This window comes from Oryzias latipes, chromosome 3, assembly GCF_002234675.1.
Source record: "Oryzias latipes chromosome 3, ASM223467v1".
Taxonomy (NCBI): domain Eukaryota; kingdom Metazoa; phylum Chordata; class Actinopteri; order Beloniformes; family Adrianichthyidae; genus Oryzias; species Oryzias latipes.
In genome coordinates, this window is record NC_019861.2 from 13,689,619 (window position 1) to 13,715,312 (window position 25,694).

The window sequence follows — 25,694 nt, forward strand, 5'->3', positions numbered from 1 at the left end:
TTTCACTTATAACTGTTTTTATGACTCCTGTGAGACACCTTTAAAAAACCAAGAAACTTTCCTGAAGACAAAGTTTCTCCTAAGACTTTGTTTCATTAAAAACATGCCTTCAATATCTATAATTATAAATACACTTTCCCCCTAAAACGGCATCATCGAATAATTTGTAAGCTCGATTCAACTTCCCTATTTTATTTATTTGAATAATTGAACAAGAAAAAAGGTAGAACTATATTCAATCCCACCATAAAATGGTTTTATTTGTAGATTTTTGGTTACCAGTACTTTCTTTTAAATGTGGTTTGACCTGATTTTATCTCAAGGGATTTTAAAATTAAATTATGGATCAATTCAATAAAACCTACAAACATTATCATATATTAAGCCCTTGGTTTTTTAAATTAAAATTTAGAATCAAAAGAAGTTAAACGGATATTTGACCAAAACTCTATAATAGTATAAACAACTGAAGCCAGCGACGAAAATATTTAGTTTTTAAAAAATGAATGTTTTTACATTATCATTCATGGATTTATCATAACAAAAAGAAGAAGCAGAACTCCAACAGAATGAGTTGAAATCGTGTGGAAGTACGCAATGTTCTTTAAGAAAGTTCAATAAGATCTTTTCTTTATTTCATCATGTTTAGTTATTTGCTAAAAAGTCAAACAGGTCAGCATGGAATAAGTGACAGGTTAATTTTTTTGGGCAAAAGACGTTTCTATTGAAAAGAGTAAAAATTACGTTTTGCCCTTTTACCACCAGTGAATCATCAAATTACCACCTAAAATGTTAGCTGTTTTTATTTTTGTCTAGCCTGATTCTTTTCTAAGGAGTTGAACAATTTAGTCAACAGAAAAAACTATTTGATATCAAGACTAAATACAATTTTTCTTAGCAATGTTGTAAAGATTGCTGCTGTTATGTGATATAAACATATTATAGGTTTAATAGCAAAATACATTGATCCTAAAAAAGTGGTCCAAATTTTAATCCAACTAATTTTTTAACTAAACAAAAAAAAAAAAAACAGTTATTGCCCTTTAAAATGTTTTAAAAATCATAAATGGTTGTATAAAATGATCAACTGTTTGTGTTAGTCTTTCAATCTTATGTTGGTTCCTTACTTTTCCTAAATACAGCTGAGAAACTTTTAAAACAACTAAACATAAGTGATCTGTATTCTTGGATCAGTTTACAGAAACCTTGATCTAGTTTGCAGAGTTTGAAGTTGTCTTGAAATAAACTCAAACACTAAACTCTGTTCCTCAGTCTGAACACGAGAAAATCTCTGAAGTGGAAGAGCTTGCAGGACTGTAGGGGCAGACTAAACTCTGAATACTTTGTTTGCAGCAGAATTTGGCTCCACCTTGTGAAATTTCTTTGTCACATGTGAAATTTATCTTTTTGATGTGTAACACAAAGTTGAGAAAAATAAACACAAAACTGGGTTTACTTTAAAAATCATTTTAATTTATAGAAAAAAAAAGATAAAGATGTATTATATTCATATATTTAATAAGCTTTTTCCTTAAAATGCATTGTATGCAAGTGACAACTTGAACTGCAACTGAGCAGTATCTGAGACAAAGTGATAAAAGCTTTGCCTCTGTTCTAAAAAGAAATACTGTGAATGTCCTATTATCGGTAATTACATAATTTACTCATACGGGCACCTTTGCTTTCCTGGGATGCAAATACTCCAAACAGTTTCACTGTCATTACCAGTAACAAACTGATGTTGGCGCTCTAAGCACCAATAATGCTAGTAAATACAGCATTTATAAGGCCACTTGCTTTAACATCCAGAAAGTGATGAAAGAGGGGTTAACCTTTTCCTTTAAGTTGGATTTCATTCACTGACATGGATGCTGACATGCCACTGCCACACTCACCTGATCCCTAAGTCTGTGTATTTTTGTTGTCGTGTCCCTGAGCTGGAAGAGGATTATTTTAACACACTTTCAGACTGAGAAGTCTGAGCGGCTGGACAACCTGTTTAGAGTTTAATGCTTCCTGACATAATAGATTTGTAAATCTCAGCAGTCAGCAGCATGTAGCTCTCAGCGCGATCATCCAGGATGTAAAGAGGGTCCTGGACACTTCCTGGATTGAAGCCCTGCTCCATTAACTTGACTTTCATCTGCTTAAAAGTCCCTGTTACTTCCATCGCATCCTAGGCAGGAAAAAAGGATGGATATTTCTTTAAAAATTATGGATTTTTTAATCAACATCTCCACAGCAAAAGTAAATTGCAGCAAGGTCAGACTAACTCACCTGTATCCTTATGAAGCGAGGTCGTGCATATGACGGCAGGTAGCTGACCACATGCTGATACATCCTCCTCCCGTCAAATTTAACATCTTTCTTCAGTGTAGCTGCTGCCATACCTATACGCCCCTCGTGCCCTAAAATAAAAACAATTAAAAACATAAAAAAGCCCAAATAAACTACTGTCAAGTCATATTCCTGTTCAGCACACAGGAAACCATCCTCACCTGGCACCTGGACTCCGTAAACGTTGGCTTCCTGCAGACAGCCACTCAGCGTCAAGATATCAGAAACCTCCGTTGTTGCTACATTCTCACCTTTCCACCTGTGACAAAATCATACTGCCAGTTTAAATATGCTGTTTTTTTCCACCATAAAAAACATTTAAGGATTTATTCAACAAAATTTTTAACAAAACTCATTAGTGTTTTAGCATATGTCATGGATTCCAAACACAAAGTACCTTCTACAAGATCAATACTTTTTCCCAGATTCAAGCACTTTTAACTGATATTTGAGTTTTTTACCACCATCTGAATCCAGTTATGACAAATTATACATTTAAATATACAACTGCATATACTCACAATGATTCTTCCTGTCTTTGTCACCATAAAAGAAATGCTATTTGTTGGCAAACTATGTATTTAAATGAGCAGGTAGTGGAGGGCCTTGACTTTTAATGGTGGCATCCAACATTATTTTAATCCTCCACTGAATATTTAAGCTTTTTGTTCAATTTCATTTCAAGCCATTGTCCTCACTTTTATAAAAAAATACTGTATTTAAAACAAGAAGAATAATTGGGGGGGGGGGGGGGGTACATTTTTGGTGATTTATAAACATTTGTCAGTAAAAACACTGGTATCTGTGGTATCTATGGCAGTGTTTTTCCACCAGTGTGCCGTGGCTCATCTCACACACGCGGTGAAAGCGTCAGGTTTTTAAACACACTGTTGGACCAACATCCCGCAGCGACTTTGACACGAGTTAAAACAGAGGCGGAGGACACAAATTTAATCGCGTTCAATGTAAACAGACAATTGGTTTAAATGAAGAACGCGGAGGGTGTAAAGAGATGTAGAGGGGGCAATTCACGGCTCATGTCTGTGGAGAACTGGGGCTAGTGATCCATAAGGATCATCCATGCACACCTAGAAGCTTCCTGTGGGATCCGGTGTCAGACCGTGTAAAAAGTGAATAAAATAAAGAAGCTCAGAGACGTGAGTCTGTGACCAGTGTCATCAGCACCACTTCATTTCAATACATCTCCCATGATGCATTGGGTCACTCTTACTGCGCTGCTGTTAGTCCGCACAACAAACGCAAACATCGGTTTGCAAGGTTCTTGATGAAAGCAGGAAAACAGTTCATTTCTCCTTCAAGGTTTGTGTTGGAGAACAAAGAAAGTAAAGTCACAGGTTCCAGTGTTCAATCCAAGTCATCTTTATGAAAGAAACAGCTGCTTTCCAATAATGTCTGGATTAAAGGACATTTTCGATTTCAGACTTCAAGCACTTTTGAAAAACTAAGTTGAAGTGTCCAACAGACACATTTAACTAAAATTAAACAATTTAATCACCTAAAAATAAAGAAAATATTTTTGTTATAGTTACATTTTTCATTTAGACAAAAGAAAAACTAATAAACTTCACCCTGTTCACGTTTTTGTGTAGTTACATTTAAACTTATAGACATGTCTTGTAAACATGGGTCTTTTTTGCCTAAAATTGATCAAACTGTGATTATATATTTGTTCAAAAATTATAGTTTCTCTGGCACAAAAATAAAAAAATATCTAAAAATGAAATTTATATTTAGAATGTCATTGCATTTTGTTTTTGTGAGGTTATTAGAATACATTTTAATAAACCGGATGAATAACAATTACCTGGGCAAATTAAGTTCAAAATTAAATATTCATTGTTAATTAATTCTTAATTAAAAAAGATCGCATCTTTTAGGAAAAACAGCTGTACCTTTTAAATTTTTTGTGCCTCAATTATTACAAAAAGTGCACTCAAGATTGTGGAGGGACTGTACATCAATACAGATTACAGAGTTTCATTTTTTGGTTGTTGGCGTGCCTTGTGATTTTTATGAACCTTAGCTCTGAAAAGGTTGAAAAACACTGATCTATGGTATGAAATAGTGATGTGCAAAGGTATTCTGTACCTGAAAGTGTCACCAACACGATCCTGGAAATAAATAAAGTTGTCGTGATCAATCTTCAACAAGTCTCCTGTGTTAAAGTAAAGGTCTCCTTTCTTCAGGACATTCCGAAGTCTTTTCCTCTCATTTTGCTCCTCGTTTTGGACGTAGCCAAGAAACGGAGCGATGTCTGTTATCTTTGATACGAGCAGTCCAGTTTCACCTTGACAAATAGAAAAAATCCAAAGTTCAATGTGGAAGCTCAGAAATTAGGATAAGTTTAATAGTGCCAGTCAGGGAAAACAATAGGCCATCACCTTTGAGTGCCTTAACGCAAAGGCCGTTAGCATCTCGCACGGGTTCATCTCGCTCTGTATCGTACTTTATAAGAGTGTATGGAAACAGTTTCTGCAGAAGTAAATTTTAATTTAACACAATAAATTAGGAAACGAAAAATTCTTAAACAACCTTGAATAAAGAATTAATCCAGTATAACAGTTATAAAATAATTGTAGGCATGTAAATGAGAAAGATCCTTTAAAGAGTTCTATGAATAAGATTCCAAAGGAAGCTTTAAAACGGCTCAGTGTGAGCAGAGCTGAGTTTAGAGCAAAAGAATGTTTCTTTTTTAATCTTACCCTATAGAAAAAGTTGACTCTTCCAACAGCTCCAATTTTCCCCGCATAGTTCACGAATCCCACATTTCCCTCGGTGGAGGCATAAAACTCTCGAATCTGAATGTTCCCAAATCGGTTGAGAAACTCTCGCCACACCTCCGCTCTGATGCCGTTCCCAATGGCCAGTCGGACTTTATGCTCTTTGTCGTTATCCTTCTGAAAACGATTAAAACGGAGAAAAGATTTAGACACAAATTGTTCTCAGATTAGTTCTTATGCAGACTTTTATAAATTTCTACAGCTCTCGTCCACTGTCATTGCTGAAGTTGAGTTTGGAGACTGTACATATAAATATAAATCCTTATGTATTTTCTTATGGTAATATGTACCATTGACTGCATAAAAGAACTGGACTGAGTGACCCCTCCCATCTCGTGTTTAAAACAGGAAGTACCCACTGATCCTAAAAAGTCAAAATCCCATAGACTTCTATAGAGAAATAAACATTTATACCTCAGTCTTTTTATCTGTCAGAATAATCATTCTTGCTCTTTTCTTCATTTTTTAACATGTTCTTGCCAACCCAAATTTTTTTTCATGATATTTTTTCTGCAGTGCAAGTTATTCAAGTTATAAACTGACCAATCAGATTGCTTCAATAAAAGTATGGGCTCTCATGTCCAATGTCTAAAACATTTGATTGACAGATGCCTTCAAATGGTAGGGGTGTGGACTTTCAACAAGCTCACTCCTGATTGGAGACAGTGGCTACCACAGAAATTTTGACCCAGATCGACTTGGACCAATCACTGCTTATTGAAAATTTCTGGCTCCAACATGGCGACATTCATATTGCGAAAAAATGGCAACTAAATTGACTTTGTATTGTCTGAACTGAAATTAAGCCATTTTCAACGAGTAACGTCACTTGGTTCCGTTCTCATGTACACGCAATGATATGTACACATTAACAAATGTCCTTCAAAAAGAACAACACAATAGCTGAACACTTAGACACTGTGCGATTGCCTTATATTTAACAAAATAATACATAAAATTGTAAGATAAAAAGCAACACTTGATTCTAATGCTATGTTAACCTCTGGCATGTGACCTTCAAGAACACACATCCTTGAAGGTGCATCAAGCATATGGTGTTCATACTGGACTGTCGCTACCTGATACTTGCGTATTTACCTGCAGTTGTAAGAGGCTTGATGCAAAATGCTGAAGCAGTGCAAATCTCCCGAATGTTGCTCCACGTTTTTTCTTTCACCACTCTATTCTGATGTATGAAAGACTTGGTGTCCATTAATTCCAGCTGGGCACAAACCGCAATTATTAATTTCTCTTTCATGATCCACGTTCAAAGGGTTGGTACTTCCAAAAATTAAAAGGAAAGCCATCGATACGTCACTACCAAACCTGAGTCCCTGATGGGTCAAAGCACACCTGGTTTAACTTTTAACGTCCGTTCTATGGATGCACATTTTGTATGTAGACCTCCAAAATCGTTTTAAAAACTCATGTTGCAACACGTAAACACAAGAGTTTTGAACACAGAGACCGGAAACATGTTAAGATGGACTTTTTACTAGAAGTGGTCGCTTTAATGTGCATCGTCAAGGCCGGTGTGAAAGTAGCATAAAATGTTACAAGATATTTGAGACAATTTAAAAATAAATTAATTTTAAACTGTTTTTTTTCTAGTTTTCTCAATTCCTCCCCCAAATATGAACCGTAAAATACCAACTCACATCAGTGAAATGTCTCAGACTGACTTAAAGCATAATTGCTTCTAAAAATACCACAGCCCCTTTTCCTCTTCTGTGTACCAGTAAAAGCAGATTTGGTTGCTGAGTTACTTGATATGGTCCTGCAGAGTAAAGGCCAGCATCTATTCCGAGAGGTGACCAGATAAAGACAAACTCTGTCCTGTGACTCGTTCAGGGTGGAGCAGAAAACGAACACCCCACTTCATGTGATGCAATTTGATACTCTCAATGGCATACAACTTTTACAGTAGTCCTAACTACAAAGTCTTTTTTGCAAAAACCTTCAATGGTTGTTGTACTTTAAAGCCAATCGAAGCAATCTAGTGATGCCTTGGGTTTTGACACAGAAAATCAGCACCTGATAGTTGAGATTTACGATTTCTATTTCGGTGAGCCAGCTGTGATGGGCTGTGGGAATGTACAGATTTGGACATTTCTCTTGCTGCCGTGATTCGCCTGTATGGTAGCCTGCTGCAGCCAGTTCCAGCCAGTTGTCTTGCACAGAAAGTTTTACAGTAGTTAAGAGGGCAAAAAGGAGGCGTGGTCCCCTCAGCCTTTTGCTACAGATCAAGCTCTGGCTTGATGAAGCTACAGTCACTTGAGTAAATCTCAAAACAAGAGATACACATCTGTAAAATGGGGGCTTTCCCTGAAATAGACCGGTTTTGTTCACAGGATCTGGAAAAGTATTTAGCAGGGCAACCTCTTCAGCTACAGACAACTCAGTGTTTTTCTCTCAGGCACATTCCTGGACCCGTCACAACTCTGCGAAAACATCCTGCTCTGTTTGGGCGTCATGTTACAAAGCCTTTGAGTAACAATGGAGGCCACAACAGCCCAAAATAGAGCTTAAGATCTTCATCTATCTCTGAAAACACATTTGAATATTGAACTTAATGGCTAAAAGTAGGGGCTAATCAAAAGTTTTTACCTTTGGCGTGCTACAAAGGTAGCGCATCACCTCTCCAATGTACTGGATAACAGTCACGTTGTGTTTCCTGCAGTCATCCCAAAACTGAGAGGCAGAAAACTTCTTCTTGAGAATGATAGTCGACCCTTCAAGATAAGAAAGGGAAGAAGCCACGTAGCCACACGTTTGTTAGACTTTTAACACAGATTTACAGACATAAAACGCTTTAGCATTGATCTGGATTTAACAAAGGACCAAGTCTTTAGCGTTACACTTAACCGATACTCTGATTTTAATTAATTCCAGACAAAATTGTCCTTTTGGCATATCTGAGAGTTTTCAAAGGGTAGCTCAACAAGCCATGCCAAATCTGTGAGGAATTTAAAAAGTCTCATAACAAGTTTGCACCTCAGAGAGCTCACGCCGGCACACAAAAGGTGTGAACTTTGACCTATTTAGGATAAAGCAGTCGGAAAGGATCTGCTCAGATTACTGACTGGTTGGCAGTAACAAAAGGGCCTTTCACCGGGACTGACCCGGAGCAGGACAACCAGAGCGAGGAGGAAAGGGGAAATCACTTGTTCAAAGTTGCATAGAAAATTAATTCAAAACCACTTGAAAATGTGCGTCAGCACATTCAGGTCACATGACATAATTTGGGGCCCTTACAATGGGACATCAGTCTTCATCTGCAATTTTGGTAAATTAATGGATTTTTAAGAGAAGAAATGCTCGTGAAATATGGCCTAACAGACCTCCACAAGGCTGTACTTTTTCTATGAGGAAAAAAAATGTACTCCCAATTTGCTGTTTATATGATTAAAAAAATTAAAATGTTGGTTTCATGTAATGCATTTAATGATGTTGGATGAAAATGCCAGAGTCACAGTCTAGGTTATAGTTCATCCTAAAGGTTTTTTTGTCAAGACTCTGTGCACACCAGTCAAATTATTTGAATATTATCTTTTAGAAGCAGTCTGCATGCTCGGCTTTCATATTCCTTTGGAGACGAGGTGACTGGAACACTTGAATTCATCCCTAAAATTCAGTGAATATTTTTGGCAACAATGTTTTTATAACAAACAACCAATAATTTTGCATGATCGCTGTTAACCATTTAGGGAAAGAAAGTCAATTTACAGTTATACTTAAATGTAAAATCAATTTCCCCTTAAACCCTAAATAGTAAGGGCCAACTCACAGCACACCACTGAGGCTTTGCCACATTCCATCTGGTTCCAAAGTGCGGCTCCTTGGATAGTTCGCTGTGATCCCCAGGTACAAGCCACTACCTGCCTTGCAGTGATGTGCCATGACACCAGTTCCTGGACTAAGAGAACTTGATAGTGGTACTGCCAATGGAAGGAATAAATGCTGCAGAGTACTGTGCTGTAACAACAACAGCCCAAGGGTTTGACTGCTCGCCGTCCCTGGCTTCAATCGACAAAAAATGTGGGTATAATAAAATGTGTTACCATCAGTGATCAGACAGCACTGACAAGTACGCACATGCAGTAGGTGGTGGCATTTACTACAGTTGGACACAGGATCTGTCACCGTTTACACTCACTCCACCACTATCCCATTCTCAAGTCCGGGGGTCGCTGCCATGGAACACCTCTGCAAGGTGAGGACAGCAGTCAACCTGGGACCGGCACCAAAATGGTTACAAAAAGAGCCGTACTTTAGGGACCCGACTGACTTAAACTGGTCAGCAAGTATACACCTCTAACTGAAGTCTCACACCACTGCAGAAACTTTTGACTGCTACTTAAATGTTCCCTCCCCTTTCTTCATCAAAGAACAAGCGATGGAGCAGAAACAGGATTCTCCCATTTGCGTTTTTCTGCTATAAATCAGATAAAGCCATCATAAATACCTCTGGATCGTCTCACCTGTTTCAATGCAGCCGATAAAGCCCACAATAAACCCTGCTGTATGGTACAAAGGCAGGTTAAGGTAGAAGATGTCTTTTGATGTTATACCGTTTGAAGATAAAACAGCCAAAGCCGATAAGAGGCGGTTCTGGTTGAGGACAGCTGCCTTGGGGAGGCCTGAAGCACATAGAAGCGACATTTGAGGAACAGAAGATGTTTGTCCATCATCCATACCATCCCTCCTTCCCTGCCACACCTGTGGTTCCAGATGTGTAGATGTAAACAGCAGGGCTTTTGAAGGTGATGTGTGATCTGAGGGATCGAGGGATCGGAGTGTCTGAGGCCTCTTCCACTTGAGCAGAAAAGCCTTGGATCCCAGGTGTGTCACAGTCTTTGCTCATCAGCAGGATGGTGGTTCCCCGCTCTGTCAGAAAGGACAACACCTCCTCAACTGCATTCCTCAGCTCTGCAAAGGCAGAAAGCAGCAGGTTTAACACGACACACCCCTAAACTGTTTGAACTACTTCAATCATCTTTTGATCTATTGTAAAAGTGTTCCCAGTGGTCGATTAATCAAGATTACACAGTTTTGAGGCAACATTTAAAAAACTTGTCAGTTTCTAGGACATTGTTTCTGCAGAACAGCAATAGTTCATTAGAAGTTTGCCTTTGAGTTGTGGGCGGATCATAGGCGCAGAGTTAGCCTGCACACATTTCCCATCCTCCCTTTGTTAACAGTTTCTCTATTTTACAACCCCTCACACCCCCAACCTAACATTAGCGGTGGAACAAAAATCATGAGCAATATTGGAGCTATCCAGCCGTACAGTTTGAGCCAGATAACAGCTTGGACAGGAAAACCAAGACATACATGGATCTGTTTAGTAAAGAGTCAGATCTGAATTGCTTCCCTACACCCCTGGCTCCTCCCTATTGCTCCAACTGTTGGGGTATTTGAAGCTATAGCAGTGTCCGAAAGTGGGTTTTGAAGGAGAAGCCATAGCTACTTAAGACTGGCTATCCCTTCGCCGGTAGGGTGATCCATGTCTTGCTGTGGGCCGGAGGAGAAATGCAGGCTTCACGTGGGCGTGCATTGAGTTTTTGTTCTTGCTTGACTATTTAAAGTTATAAAACCTATGTTGTGTATTCTCTGAGCACTAGCAGCTGCGCGCTAAGGTAGATGACTATCAATGACGTCATCAAGCAATAGGATCAATTTGAAGACACCAAGATTGTGTCTGAATTCCTTCACTACTCACTATAAAGTGCATTCGCCATTTTGTAGTACTGTCCGAATCTACAATTCCAAAAATCGAGTCCCCTAAAAACTTCCCAGAAGTCTCTGCGAAAAACCAGTGTGCAGTGATGCTCACTAGATTGGTGAATAATAGACCACATTGCATTGCATCAGAACAATTTTCAGAAAACATTAACAATAATCAATAAACATTTTTATCTTCAGAACACAGTGGATTCATAAATGATCATTGCAAAACGCTCATATCAATTAGATTTTCACTTCATGATATCATATTCGCAGTTAAACAAAAAAGAAAGAAAAGTAGTGAGCTTGGTGTTCAAACTGCTTTTAAAATCCAGGGCACTATGTAGTATTTTAAGAAGTTAAGGATTAGGGTGAGAATTCGGACAGAGCGCGTTTTTCTATATCTCTCTGCTTGGAGGGATAAATGTAGGAATCAGGAGAAGCCACAGTGGTAGAGTAGCAATATGGATTTGGCATCAAAATGGAGTAGAGCAGGGAGCTAGTGCCTTGCCTTCGTAGCTTCTACGTCACACCTAAGAGCTTTTTGAAACTGAATTTTTCATCCACTCCTAGTTTACAACAATTTGAATAAAGAAATACAAAAAAAATAATAAAAATACACATTTGAAGCTTTATTTTGTAGATATGTGAGGAAAATAATGCAAGAACATGTTAAAAACACCAACATCACAGCTTTCATCAGAAGGGTCTAAAGTGCACCTCACGACATTGAATCCTTTATTTTTCATAAGATATGTCCTTTTTGGTTTTTGTTGTGAAACTGCAAACGTTGTCAGTCTACCTGAGGCTGCTATCAGGACTGTAGCCCTGCAGCAGTTGAAGCAGTGCAGCAGAGATTTGCTGCGGATGTTGGAGTTGAGGAGCGCAACAGGAGAGCCCAGCTTCGCCAGAGCCAGCCAAGTGGTGACGAAGGCGGGTTCGTTCCCCATGAAGAGCGCCACGGTGTCCCCCGGCGTGTACCCGGGGTGCGCCCGCAGCGCGTTCGCAATCCTGTTGCTCTGCTCGTCCACGAGCGCGAACGTGTAGCGCTCATCTCCGAACACCATGAAGGACTTATCTGGCACGGCGGCGACCTGCTCTAAGAAGCGGTCCAAGGCGAAAAACGCTGGTTTCTTTCTGCGCCGCGAGACAAAAGCGACGAAAATCCTCATAATGTCCACGAAAAATAAGACGTCCAGCCACAGATACGGGAAAAGAATCTTCAGAGCGACTGGCACGAGGAGCAGGAGGCCTAATGCAAGCGAAATCAAATGCAGCTCCATCTTTAATGATGGGCTTGTTTTGAAAAGAGGAAAATTGGAAAAGCCAGCCGCGGCTGCATAACTGGGAAAAAGGGATTTTGCTCAGCGGGGCGGAGCTTTTCCCAGAATGATCTAAAGTTCCCTGAAGAGCTAAAAGGAAAAAGTGCAAGCAGCCACACATGTTTTAACTCCTTTAGTTCAACTGAGAAAGTGTGTTAAAGCTACCAAATCCGTGCGTGAGTGTCATCAGGACACATGAAAAGACTGTCAACAATGAGGTAACAGCGTGTGGGATCTGAAAGATCCATGCAGGCGGAAGACTTTTAACTGGAAAAAGGACTTGAAACATTTTAAGATTTTTGTTCATTATAATATAGCGATGGACATGGCGGCATAAAAAATTTAAAAAATGTATGGCCCTCAATTAAGTATTTTGTGTGTGCCAACAAACTGCCATTTTGAGGCCAAAACTAGCCCAATTTAGTATTTTGTGGAAGCACATTACCATTTAGTGAGCAAAAATTAGCATTCAATGTGCACAAACTGGTTTGTGCGTAAAATTAGTATTTCTGTGTTCCAGAGCTCCATAGTTTATTTTAAAAGACAAAGTTTCTTTGAGCCTTATTATGATTTTTGAATTTAAATTGTTTCAAATGTCTATTTTGGACACTCCAAAAACAGACCAGCATGCATGAAAACAATCTAACAAATCTAACATGGTCAGGATAGTTAACAATATTTAAAAGCAAAAACCAAATAGAAATTTTTAAGATTCAAATGGAGGTTTTCTTTTCAAAGATATAAAAAGCGAAGTTTTTTTATTGATCCCACAATGAGGAAATTCTTCTCTGCATTTGGGGGAGCAGTGAGCTGCACTCAGGAGGCTTAAGGACCCCCACTGAGTGATGTTAATTGCTCACTATTGATATGGCAACTGCCCCCATTAGTTATTCCCCTCCAGGAATTGAACCCTGGATTCCTGCATGGTAGCTTTCTACCTCACCAACTGAGCTACCCAGCTAATCAAGCTGTCAGAACAGGAATTCAGCACTGTGATTTGTTTTTACCTGGAAATGTTTGCTCCTATCCTAAAGCAAGATTCAAGTAGAGTATAGAAACCAACAGCTGCAGCACAGTACATGAAAGAAATGTAGATGCACAAACAGTGGGTCAAAATTATGTTTCTGTCATCAATTTTCAAGTTGTCCCACTTAAAAAGAGGGGAGAGGTCACTTGTGGGAGACAGAATGTAAGAAAAAAAATCCAGAAAATCACATAGTACGCTTTTTAAAAATTATAAATGTATTTAGCCACAAGCCACATGTAGAAAGAAGCTCTTCTATCCTCACCATTCACCTTTCTTGGAGGAGCAAGAATGTTGAATCCCAACAACTGACTGTGAAGCATTGGGGTGAAAAATCATTATTTGGGACTACTTTTCTGCAAAATGGAAAGAACGACTAATTCGTATTAGATTCAGATTCAAGGCTTTATTGCCATTTGCACATGCGGTACATCAGAATTTTTCTTTGGCATTTCTCATTTTAGGGTAAATAAGAAAGGAAAAAAAAATTCGCAAAATTAATAGAATTAAGTTAAAAGTTAAAATTAGACAACAAAAGTACGAGGTATATAAAAAAATAAATGCCTCTGTGACTTGTTTGTTCCAGCCGTAAGAGGGCTTCCCGGCCGTTCTTGATGTGAGCTAACACTTTGTAGACGTTGTGAGACAGAAACACATCTAAAAAAACAAAAAACAAAACCTGACTGTGAGAGTAGCGCATCTTGGACATCGAAGGGAAAGAAAGAACAGGAGCATGTATGATGAGATTTTTGGCAAAAGAAAACCTTCTATCAGTAGCTGCGTTTACATGGACAAAAGTACCATAAATTCCGGACTACAAAGCGCACCCGATTACAAGCCGCACCCACCCATTTTCACGTGTTTAATTAGTTTTATACACACACAAGCCGCGTCAGAGTACAAGCCGAGCATGTGTTAGGCGATATTGTCATCCTGACAGATCACGGCCAGCATCCCAGAGTGAGTGCAATTCATTAGCACATTGTGGGTGGTGCCAGCTTTGCCTCTGGCTCATGTATTTGAGTGTATCGACATCTGTCAAACAGCATGGACCTTTATTCTGTTCACAAGTTCCTCAGTTATGGTGTTTTTATTTCATTTGTTTTTTACTTATTGACAATCTAGGCATCATACATAAAATTACAAACAGTAACCATATAATCAACATTACATCCCTCAGTTATGATGAGGAAATTTACATCCGCGATTCCACATTTCCCATGAGTCTTAGGGGCTAAAGGCGGGGCCAACGCCCGGCTCGCCATTCTGTTGTACGTGTTTAAGAATGAGCAAGTATCAGCAGTGCATGGAGGGGTGAACGGGAAAAGCTCTCCTTCCGCTTGTGTCGCGGCAGCGTTATGGGAGTAACAGGGCTGGTTAAAAAACACACCGGTAAAATACAGCAGCGGCGACTGAAAAGCGCGCGCCTCAGCGCGATACGCGCGCCTCAGTGCGGCGCGTGCGTCAGAATTCAGAAGCCTCTGCACTCCGCGGACGCCTCTGCGCTCCGCTCCCGCCCCGCGCGCTCCTTGTCTCCCCTTCCTATCTACTCCGACACCTCTGGCCATGGCGGCTTCAAGGAGGAGCACTTCGTCCCCGTTGCGCCGGTGGATGGAGCAAATCGTTTCTGTGCAAAGCAATCGGACTTAATACTGTACGTTTTGTGTATGAGGGGCGGGTGCGTTGTTACGTGTGGGAGCCTTCAGACTGCCATCGGCCCCGCAGCTCAGTCAGCAGGAGAAGATGTCTCCAGCTCACACGGAGGCTGAGTTTTTCAAAGCAAAATTCCGCTTTTACGGTTTCCTTAGAAACCGTAAATGGAGTGTAAATTCACTCCATGCGCTGTTCTCTCCGTCACGCAGCAAACCGGCTTTTCCAAACCCGTTGGTAACGATTGCTTTTAACTTGAAAGCTTCATCATAATGTAGCGGCGATCTGGTGCACGTTGGGTCTAATGGCACCAAAGGATTCTGGGATGCGGCCGGGCATGCGTGTTTCATTTTGTTGAACCATGACTGAAGTGTCTAAGACCTGAAGTCAACTCCATGCTGTTTGGCTGCTTAGAGGTGTGTTGAATATAAATGCCTTGTGCTTGGTGTTAGATAAAGAATTCAAACTATTCACCAAGTTCGAAAGTACGTACATGGCTGCCGCTAATTAAATCCATAAATTAGCCGCATCACTGAATAAGCCGCAGGACTGTAAGCGCATGAAAAAAGTAGCGGCTTGTAGTCCGGTAATTGGAAAGAACTCCTGATCGGAAGAAAAATGCGTCATGTAAACACGCCGTTCGGAGTACTCTGCCCCGATCAAACTCATTCAGATCAAAATTTCATTCCGATCGAGATAGGTGGGTTATGCCGATTGTTGATCTGATTGTGTTGCCTGTAAACGGTTAAATCCGATCTTGTGTCACTACTGCTCTGGTTTACGCCACGCATAGACGGTGTTTCGCTCCAGAGAAAGCTTTGGACCTCAAACAGGACCGACCGGCTGCTCTGCGGACATCTCCCCTCTCTTACACCCTTCACGAGAGGGTTGCCAGGGAGGAGCGCTTCGTGCCCCATGACGTCTGGACCCTGCACGGTCCGGACTCGGGTGCCGGTGGACCGAGCAAACTGTGTCTCTGAGCAGAGCAGCCGGGTTTGTAACTTGTGTTTGAGGGGAGGGGAGGATGCTTTGTTACGCGTGCATTTTGTAGTTTTGTTATGTGTGGGACTTAGACTTCGGACTGCGATCCGTCACGCGGCTCTGGGTTAGCGGCTGCCGGACTTCCAGCTCACACAGCGGCTTTGGGGCGGTGTGTGAGCTTTTCAAAGCAGAATGTCGCTCAGTCCTTAGAAACCGTTCAAACAATCACGTGGATTTGTGTTTCCAGTCGTGTTCCGACAAAATAAAGGCTGATGTCATTCCCACATATTTACGTGCAGCCAAGATGCAGATTGCAGCATTTCCCGCATGGATTTTATGTTCATCAAACAAGGCTAATGTTGTTAGCGCGTGTGTTAGCCTCTCCTGGGAGCTCCGTTCTTCCACAAAAAAAGCACTGACCACACGGATTAAAAATAAAATGATGAGCACACAGGCGCTTCATAATATTCATAACAGTAATAAAAGCACGTTTAGAAGATCATCTCGTATATCACCGAGCTGCTGCATAAATGCATTTGGCAACTTTTACAGCGTTTACAGCGGGACCCATTTCCTCTTGGCTCTTCCGGTATTTTCAACACTACTGAGCATGCCCAAATGATTTATTCCGACCGAAAGTGTGACCATGTGAACGTTCATTCTAATCGGAAAAAGGTTTTCTGATCCCATGTACACGGTTAGATTTAAATCAAAACTATTGATCCAATTAAGATATTTTGCGCATGTAACCGCAGCAAGTAAGAGCATTTAAAATGCAACATGGCTGGATATTCCAGCATCACAATGATCTCAAACACATCGACCACACACTTCTTGTCTAACTATATCTAATCCATTCATCACTTGTGGATCCAGAGGTCAGTGGTTTAATCTGTTCCTTTTCTGCTACTTTCCTGAGCAACACTTACTTTTACCCACCAAACCTTCTCACTGTGTCCTACATTCATTCAAATTTCAGTTTATGGTTATATTTGGAATATGGATGGAGATTCTGAGTCTGCAGCAATCTGTGGAAGCAACATACAAAGTCAAAAACAAATGAGATTATGTTAAAGGACAACTTGCCTTTAGTGCAAAAGAATCTGGTATTGCTCTACAAATCAATCCCCATCATGAATAGTCACAACAGATTTCTCTGAACCCGATTTATTAAGCAAACATAAGTAACCAGCCTGATCCAGTTGATGTAAATGTTACAGTAGGAGGACCTACCCATGACTTTCTGTGAATACATGTGCAAAGTCTGGTTCAGCAGACAACACAAACACTGACTCACTCCTCTGAGATAAACATGTTTCACAAAAACTATAAAGCATTAAAGAAACACACTGTTGTAGCTACTCTATTGTAAGTACTAGAAATATTGTTTCATTTAACTATGACAGAGATCTTTGACGATTATGACTTCCATCATTTCCTCAACAGGGAAACAATGTTCGCCATCTCTCCTGGACTGTCCTCAAAAATGCTCAGAAATGCTCTAACACATGCATGTGTGAGGCAGGAGAGCAGTGTGCTTTTCAGAGCCATGTTGAACTCTTCATTTCAGATATGCTCACATCAGGTTGGAACCTGCAAGCCTGATTTATTGCAGCCCGGATTCCTGATTTATGATAAATAAATCTAAATCCACTCACATAGAGGAGCCTATTCATTGTTATGTATGTGAGAAAAAAACAAATTTCAATTCTCTTAATATGTACCATTCCTTTAGAGTTCAAATTGTCCTGAAAATGTGTTTTTGTATCAAAACTATGTTCGGCATGACATTTTAATGAGCCATACTATCATTAGCCAGTACAGGGCTATCCTGAGCTGGCACTACTGTGTTTCAAATACAAACTTGAACTTTGAGTGCAGGGCTTCATGTTTTTCTTGTAATTTCCCAAAGTAGCACCCTGTTAGTGATATGTTCTATTAGCATGTACCCCTAACATGCATTTGTATTTCTATTCCAGCCAAGCACACAGCCAGAGAAGGTGCTCATACTTCCCAATGTTTATTACAAAAACTGCAGAAACTTGTCAACTGTGAAATTCACCTTAAGGGTGAATGTGTGAGTGTGAATTGAAAAAGGGTATTCACTCAAAACAACTAAGGAGTAAATCTGAAATGACTTGTGCTGAGAAAATAATAGTATTGATAAGGGTTTTCCCAAACACCACAAACTGAGCCAGTTTGGATAATTTGGGAATATTAACTCCACATAAAACGTGACAAAGTTTGGTTTACATTTTGATCTTCAGACAAGCTCCGCGTCAGCAGTTGCAGATCCATCCATCAGCCTGGGCAAAGAAGATGGGATTTTACTTCTGAACCGTTTCTGCTTGAGTTTTTGTGAAATTGTAGGACACATGAGACAAACAAGATCTGTAAGTTGTTGACTTGTTCAGTTACATAAGGTAGTTTCAAAATAAAGCAGTGTGCACCAAACATGTAAGGAAAAAAACAAAATTGCCCTTTATGATAGGAGGCAGTGATTCAAATCACAATGTAAGAGCATTTAAAGATGAGAAAAACACAACTTTTGATCTAAAACAATGAAGTTTGAAAAAAGGAAACGAAGGAAGACGGAAAGATTTGCTCACGTGGTCCAGACATGTGGTTCTGACCTGCTGAATTTTAAACCATTGAGGTAAAAGTGTGTAAAAAACCATTTTATGTAAAACTCCCATGTGGTCTGTTTCAACGATCTATCAGATGTTTGGTCGTTTCTCATTTGTTTGGTTTCTTATGTTGCCAGCACACAATATTTCACATTTGTGCATGCAACCACCGTCATAGATATGTGATCGAACTGTTAAAAGAGAGCAGGAGTGATTGACACTTTTTTAAAAAAAAGATAAATTTACAAATTATATTCAAATTTAGCCTTCTTTAAACTGCACTTTTCCTCCTGCAGAACACCTCAAACTGTTTTGCATAAAATAAATAAACAAACAATCATAAAAAACAACAGTAAAAATAATAATTCCAAGCCCAACACACAAAAAACAAGCAGACACTGGCCATGAAATCAATTAAAACAACTTAAACTTTTATTTCTTAACCAGAAGAAAGATTTAACATTACTGAATAACAAAGACCCTAAAATGGGATGGGTGGGGGAGTGTCCTGTGGATTCTAAGTAAGCTAGTGCTCTCAAAATAAAGATAAAGATCCTCCAACACTTAAAGGAAGGCAGACTGAATAAGCATGAGAATGCAGCATCACAACCAGACCTTCTTTTATCCTGGTGGTTGGGAGAAATCCCGGTGTGCCCCCGAGTGTTAGCTTCCTGTAAGATTTACCACATGTGGCAGAGGATTTTCTGAGATTTTTCTATCGCAGGAACGAGAGTCGGGTTTGGTTTGCTGATGTGAGCCAGGAATCAAACAGCTATTAGATCAGTTTTACTAGAGAGAAATTAAATGTCTTTGCTTATTTTAATGTGGCTTTTAATAAATGCTTCACATTTCAAGAAATAAAATGTATCCATTTTATTTTATATTTGAGTTGGCTAAAATGTGTTAAGACAACCTGAATAGGCAATTATTAAAAGGAATAAAACAAGTTTTCAATGTAAAATTAGCACATTTTCAGGACATCAACACTTGTGATCTAGCAACAGCTGATTAAAGTATTTGCAAAATGCGTTCCTGTCTCAGTACTTTTGTATGTATTAAAAAATAAATAAAATACCAGTGTCAAAGTACACGCACAAGCTCTATTGAAGACTGAAGGACTGATGTGTATTTTAGGTCCCTGTGCCTGTATGTTGCATTTTAGGATGTTTTTGTTTACATTTTTTCCCAATTTTTTTTTTTAAACAGGTCTAAATGCTCATCTAAATGCTATGCTCATCACAATCAGTCTGAAGCTAAGTTCACACCACCCTCAGGAATGTGTGTTCAAGAGGGCACCTCAAATGAAAAGCAAATGTAAACACCCATCAAAAACTCATGTAAATGCACGTTTCGGGCTTCGGAACACATATTGATGTGTGGATATGAAAGTTTTTACGAATGTTTTTTTGGCTCTATGTAAAAAACATGTGGCCACTGACTGTGAGTTGAAAGCTAAACCAGGTCAAGGTTTGACCAATCAGGGTATGGATGACTTCCTTTTTAATTCACAGAGGTCAAATTTGAAAAGACCAAACTCAGAGTGTAGCTGGTTTATCTAGTGAACCCCCTACGGCAACAAGCCTGATGGTGTTTATTTTTCAAATAAAGGCAAGGCCACTCTCCTGACATGATGCTAATATACTATACTGTATCTGCCATTGCAAGAAACTTGCAATCATCCAAACCGTTTCGCACCCAATTTGCAAGAATTGCACCGCTTTGACATTTTGCACCAAGCATCTTTAAAAATGGGTGGCGGACATGTGCAAGTAAACAGTAGAAAAAGAAGAAGAAGCCCCCTGCTTGTCCAGTTTGAACATTATAAATGCACGTAAAGTGTGAGTAAGTAGCTCAAGTCTCCTTCTTCATTACAACTGCTAAGATCCTTCATATAAGAAGCCCCCCTGTTGTGGGAAAAAATAACCTCCTGTCACCTGCTTGAAGTGGAAAGGGTGTAAAATTACAGACAGGAGGAAAGAGCATAAATGAACCCACAACATCCCTATCAAAATATAAGAAAATAGACCATTTAACAATAAACATACAGAAAACATGGATGTAGCTGCACTAGATCTGCATGCACATGTCTTCACCACCGGCAAACCCCAGCAGTCTTTGGTGTCGAGAGCAAAGTGGAACACCTGCGTGCGTCGCTGCGCTCTTTATGCAAGCCATCTTTTATATTTGCTCTTTACATGATGGCCTCATTCAGACTCACTATAAACCCCAGACCTGTGAAAATTCTCTGATTGCAGTCAAACCAATCCCTTGAGTTTCCGAAGAAGGATTCTGCATCCTCACATGTTCTTTCAACTCCCCAGTCTTTGTCCAAGCCACCCCCCCCCCCCTCCCATCACTATCCCCACCCCCACACATGCATGGAAACATTAGCAGCCCCCCTGGAGATCTGCGGGTTGTGAAACCTTTGCGAGCACATGATGTGGAGCTGCAATCTGTTGCACACTTTCATTGATTCTTCTGCAAAACACGAACCTTTGAACGCCTTTAAAGACAGCCCTACTCCTGCTGCGAAACCCTTTATCTTCTTGTGAGAGAAAACACTCTTCTACTGTTACTTTCGGGATTTTGGGGTCCACTAGGAATTAGTTTCAAAAGTGAATTTCTTTTTTGGTGCACGAAAAAAATGTGCATTGCTCTGCGCGCAATAAATACATTTGAATGCTTTTTTATTATTTTTTTCCGATGTGCTGGGCTACTTACGTTTGCCTACCCGGTTGATAAGAATTCGCTGGCGTCAGGGATTGTGTTTCAGAAATGCTCTTTTCTCAAGTCACGTTGCATCACTACATGGGAGCGACCAATGGTTTCAGAGACACGTAGACCCGCCGCTATAAAGCGCGCTGCGGGTCGGGCGCTCTGTCTTTACACTAAAGCGCAAACGGAGACGCGGATCGTGCGCCGCCGCTTTGACTCCAATCATTCTTTCTTGGGACAATCACAATGCTGCGAGTGAGGTGTCTGAGAGGAGGCAGCAGGGGGGCCGAGGCTGCCCATCTGATCGGAGCCCTGGTTTGTATTTTGGTGGTCTTTATTTTTTTTCTTTCTTTTTAGAAAAAAGAAATCTGTCTGTTAAAAAAAGCACACAGTCAATAAAGGCATTTTTGTTGGACATGTTCTCTAATCTTCATCTGAGTGGTTTAACTCAGTGTAACTTTTAAATACGTTTTTTCTTTTTGTCTAAATGTGCATTTAAAAAAAATAAAAGCAAAGAAAGAAAAACAATCCAGTGTATTGCTTCCATCCACTTTTGATGGATGGAAGTAAATCCTGTCAAAGAAACCTAAGGCCAAGGACGGATCTGATTTTCCTGACTGCAGAGAATTTCTTTCCTTTGCTCCTGGAGTGACAGCGAACAGCTGTTTGGCACAGATGCGCTCTCAAACTCTGTGACACTGGAGTTGATCAGGGGCCACGCTCTCCTGCCTATCTGAGGAGATAAAAGACTTCTTAATACAACGTGTACTTTGGCACTAAACCAATCTACCTCACTGCCTGCTGTCAGTTTCCATCTCTTCGCACAGCTTCAAGGCATATCATTTGACTAAATCAAATGTTTATTGCACTGAATAAATAATTAAAGTACAAAGATTTGCTGCAGTTATTTGTTAAAAAAAAGTGAAATGTTTTTATTTTGCTTTATTTTGTTTTTCTTTTCTTTGTATTAGCATAAAACTAAATGATTTTTTTCCTCCCAAGCTTGGCCGCTCAGTTGCTGGCTGGGCGCAGAGGGTTTTTCAAAGCACCTCAAGTGCTGCAGCTGCACAGCCACAACATGCAGCTGAAGAGGAACATGTTACTGAGTCTGCTCCGCAGGAATGTCCTGTCTGCAGCTACAATGAATGGGACCCCCTTGAGGAGGTCATCGTGGGTCGAGCCGAAAATGCCCACGTGCCTCCCTTTACTGTGGAAGTGAAAGTGAGTTTGTCGCTGAGATCTGGAGACCCATGATGGGCAGATTTGCATTTGTCTTGACGGTTCTACATGTCCCAACAGGCTAACACATATGAGAAGTATTGGCCCTTCTACCAGAAGCATGGGGGCCAGTCTTTTCCTGCGGACCACTTGAAAAAAGCTGTTGCTGAGATTGAAGAAATGTGCAATATTCTGCGCCATGAGGGTGTCGTTGTGAGGAGACCCGAGCCCATCGACTGGTCTTTGGAATACAAAACTCCAGATTTCTCATCAACCGGTAAAAACAAAAACAAAAATCATCAATTTTTCTAATTGACAGACTTTCTTGTTTTCATGAATGAAAATTAAAATAATAATAATAATTCCTTTAGGAATGTATGCTGCCATGCCCAGAGACATCCTCATAGTGGTTGGGAATGAAATAATTGAGGCCCCAATGGCCTGGAGGGCTCGTTTCTTTGAGTACCGTGCCTACAGACCCCTGATCAAGGAGTACTTCAGAAAAGGTGCTAAATGGACCACAGCTCCCAAACCCACCATGGCTGATGAGCTTTATGATCAGGTGACTTTCCAAATGTCTACTCGAAATGTTAACAGACGAAACCCGATCCTGTTCCAGATCATGTGCTACATTTATCAGCTGTGTTTAAACTCCTCATTCAGGTTCTTGATATCGTTGAACTCCATGCCCTTGCTGTTTACTGTGCCTCTACGTGGGAAACAGACTTTTCCTTCCAGCTTTATTGCTTCCCTGTAATCATGTCTCTCCGGTGTTGCGCAGGACTACCCCATCCGCACGGTGGAGGACAGGCACAAACTGGCTGCACAGGGGAAATTTGTGACCACCGAGCATGAGCCCTGCTTTGATGCTGCTGATTTCATACGAGCCGGGAGGGACCTCTTCGTCCAGAGGAGTCAGGTGCTGACTTGGATGCAGACCGACAGAAGTGATTAGATAAGGCTCCTGAACCCTCCTGCAGAGTTCAGGAGCGTGCATCTGAACATGCATCCCAGATAAGACGCTCACTTATCATGTTTTTCTTTCTTCGCAGGTTACAAACTACATGGGAATTGAGTGGATGCGTCGTCATCTGGCGCCGGATTACAAGGTCCACATAATCTCATTCAAGGACCCTAATCCCATGCACATTGATGCCACATTTAACATCATTGGTCCAGGGCTGGTGCTGTCCAACCCTGATCGTCCATGTCGCCAGGTAACAATGACTACTCCTCCTTTGCAAAAAAAATGCAGCTCCTGAAATGTGCTTTTCTGCCCTCTGGTGGAATTAGAGCGGAGCTCTACTTTTATAACTTTTGGTTTATCTTTTATTTTAGGTTGATATGTTCAAGAAGGCTGGCTGGACTGTTGTAAAACCTCCAACACCTTTGATTCCTGATGGTGCGTTTTTGCTACTGAAATTTGTTCAGGTAGGAAACTTTTGGCTAAAAAAAACATCTTTCTGTGCAGACCACCCACTGTGGATGTCGTCCAAATGGCTGTCCATGAATGTCCTGATGTTGGATGAAAAACGTGTGATGGTGGATGCCAATGAGAGCACCATTCAGAAAATGTTTGAGAGCCTCGGTAAATCCTCAACCCCAAACTGAAAATCTCTGCATGTCAGTCAGTCCCGGATTTCTCTCATATATGTCTTTTTTTTGCAGGGATCCAGACCATAAAGGTGAACATTCGCCATGCCAACTCCCTGGGTGGCGGCTTCCACTGCTGGACAACTGATGTCCGCCGCCGTGGTACCTTGCAGTCCTATTTTCATTAGCCATGCCAGAAATGGGCAGTTTTTATTGAGCTTTGAAAAGGCTTTGTCCAGAATTGTTTTTGTGTGAATTGATCAGTAATGTACACTTAAAAAAAAAAAAAAAAGGAAAAGAAAACTGTTCTCTGCAAATGTAGGCCTCTGTCTTAATGAATTTGGCCATGTGTGTTTCTGTGTGAAACAAATGATCGGGGGGCAGGGGCTGCTTCTCCGCCTTTGTGTCAAGAATGAACTTTTACGAATGGTTTTGATTTGCTCTATCAGGCATTGATGCCTTTGCAGACAGCTTTGTTCACAGATCAGTACATATTCTCTGCTAATGGTTGTCACCACACACAATCTCAATATCAACTGCATTTCTGGCATGGCTGTTGTGAAGATGAAGGATTCTTCTCCATCCCGATGCTGAAGCTCTGAGGACAAGGTACAATTTGGTATGGGAGTGTCATCAAATGAGGGCACAGGGGTTGCCAAACTACCTCCTTTTGGAAAACTTGGGGTTGGTTTTTCACTGGAGCAAATGTCCTCTCTTTGCTTCTTTTCTCGTCAAGTCTTAAAGAGGGTCCTGAAGTGTGTGCGCAAGCTGCATTTTTGTGGGATAATCTCTGAATCTACGAGCAAAGAGGAGAAAGCTGTGACAGAAGCAAAAGATCACATAAACTCCATGAAAAAAACACCTCCAGTAAACACAAGTCTAATTTTATTTTCCAAAAATGTTGTATTTTAAAGTCATGTATTCACTTTTTTGTATGTAGGTCATAAAACAATTTTAATTTTAACTTGTCATTCACTATTTTTTAAGAAAAAAAGAGTGGGAAAAGAAGTAGATTTATTGGACAGAAATCGTTTTTCTTATATTTTTACAACTTTATATTGGCTTTCCCATCAGTTAATGTTTTTATATATTTACTACGCGGTCCATATCAGTTATTGTACACCTTTTGCCTCTGCTGTATTCTACTACTACACATCTGGGCCAGTTACATGCTGCTAGTCATTCTCACTGAAATACTTTCTGCTTTTGAGTTTTACAGCAAAAAAAAAAAAAAAAATTGCTTCAAGGGTGAAAAGATGTTTGATTCCTTTGCTGTCCTCAGAGTGAGTTGCATGATGTAACTGCCTTGATATTTATTGTCAGATGAATAATTCAGGGGATGTGCAGCTCAACAGAGTAATGCAAAAAATGTTTGTTTTATGCCACGCTATTAAAATGAAGTTTTAAGACATTTCTATGCAGTGCTGTGGTTCTTTTATTGCTTTACATTTCATTTTGAAACTATTTAATTTTGCCAGATTTCAACAATACTGCAAGTAACCTAGTTCCCACAAAGAAAATTATACATTTCCTTAATAACTGTTTACCAAGGACATGTATACCTCAGGAAAAACATGAATCAGTAATTATTCATTCATCCTTTCATTCATAAATTCATCTTCTAAACCCATTTTGTCCCTTTCGGGGGTCACTGGGCTGCTGGAGCCTATCCCTGCCACTTGTGGGCGAAGGCAGGGGA

At 40.2% G+C, this 25,694-nt stretch overlaps 2 protein-coding genes across 2 annotated transcripts; one reads left to right on the forward strand and one right to left on the reverse strand.

The window, feature by feature from the left end:
* Window positions 1–1,451: 1,451 nt before the first annotated feature.
* LOC101155834 (very long-chain acyl-CoA synthetase) lies at window positions 1,452–12,242 on the reverse strand. Its single transcript, XM_004066915.4, has 10 exons — window positions 11,668–12,242; window positions 9,858–10,067; window positions 9,620–9,778; window positions 7,746–7,870; window positions 5,061–5,255; window positions 4,740–4,830; window positions 4,447–4,645; window positions 2,499–2,596; window positions 2,278–2,408; window positions 1,452–2,176 (listed from the first exon to the last, which is right to left on the reverse strand). The coding sequence occupies exons 1-10, from the start codon at window positions 12,146–12,148 to the stop codon at window positions 2,000–2,002; spliced, it is 1,866 nt and encodes a 621-aa protein (XP_004066963.1). The 5' UTR covers window positions 12,149–12,242; the 3' UTR covers window positions 1,452–1,999.
* A 9,098-nt stretch (window positions 12,243–21,340) lies between these two features.
* Window positions 21,341–25,406, forward strand: gatm (glycine amidinotransferase). The gene is made up of 9 exons (XM_004066917.4): window positions 21,341–21,499; window positions 22,187–22,405; window positions 22,484–22,679; window positions 22,774–22,964; window positions 23,184–23,321; window positions 23,455–23,619; window positions 23,741–23,804; window positions 23,874–23,990; window positions 24,071–25,406. Exons 1-9 carry the CDS (start codon window positions 21,431–21,433, stop codon window positions 24,181–24,183), a joined length of 1,272 nt encoding a protein of 423 aa, XP_004066965.2. The 5' UTR covers window positions 21,341–21,430; the 3' UTR covers window positions 24,184–25,406.
* Window positions 25,407–25,694: the final 288 nt, after the last annotated feature.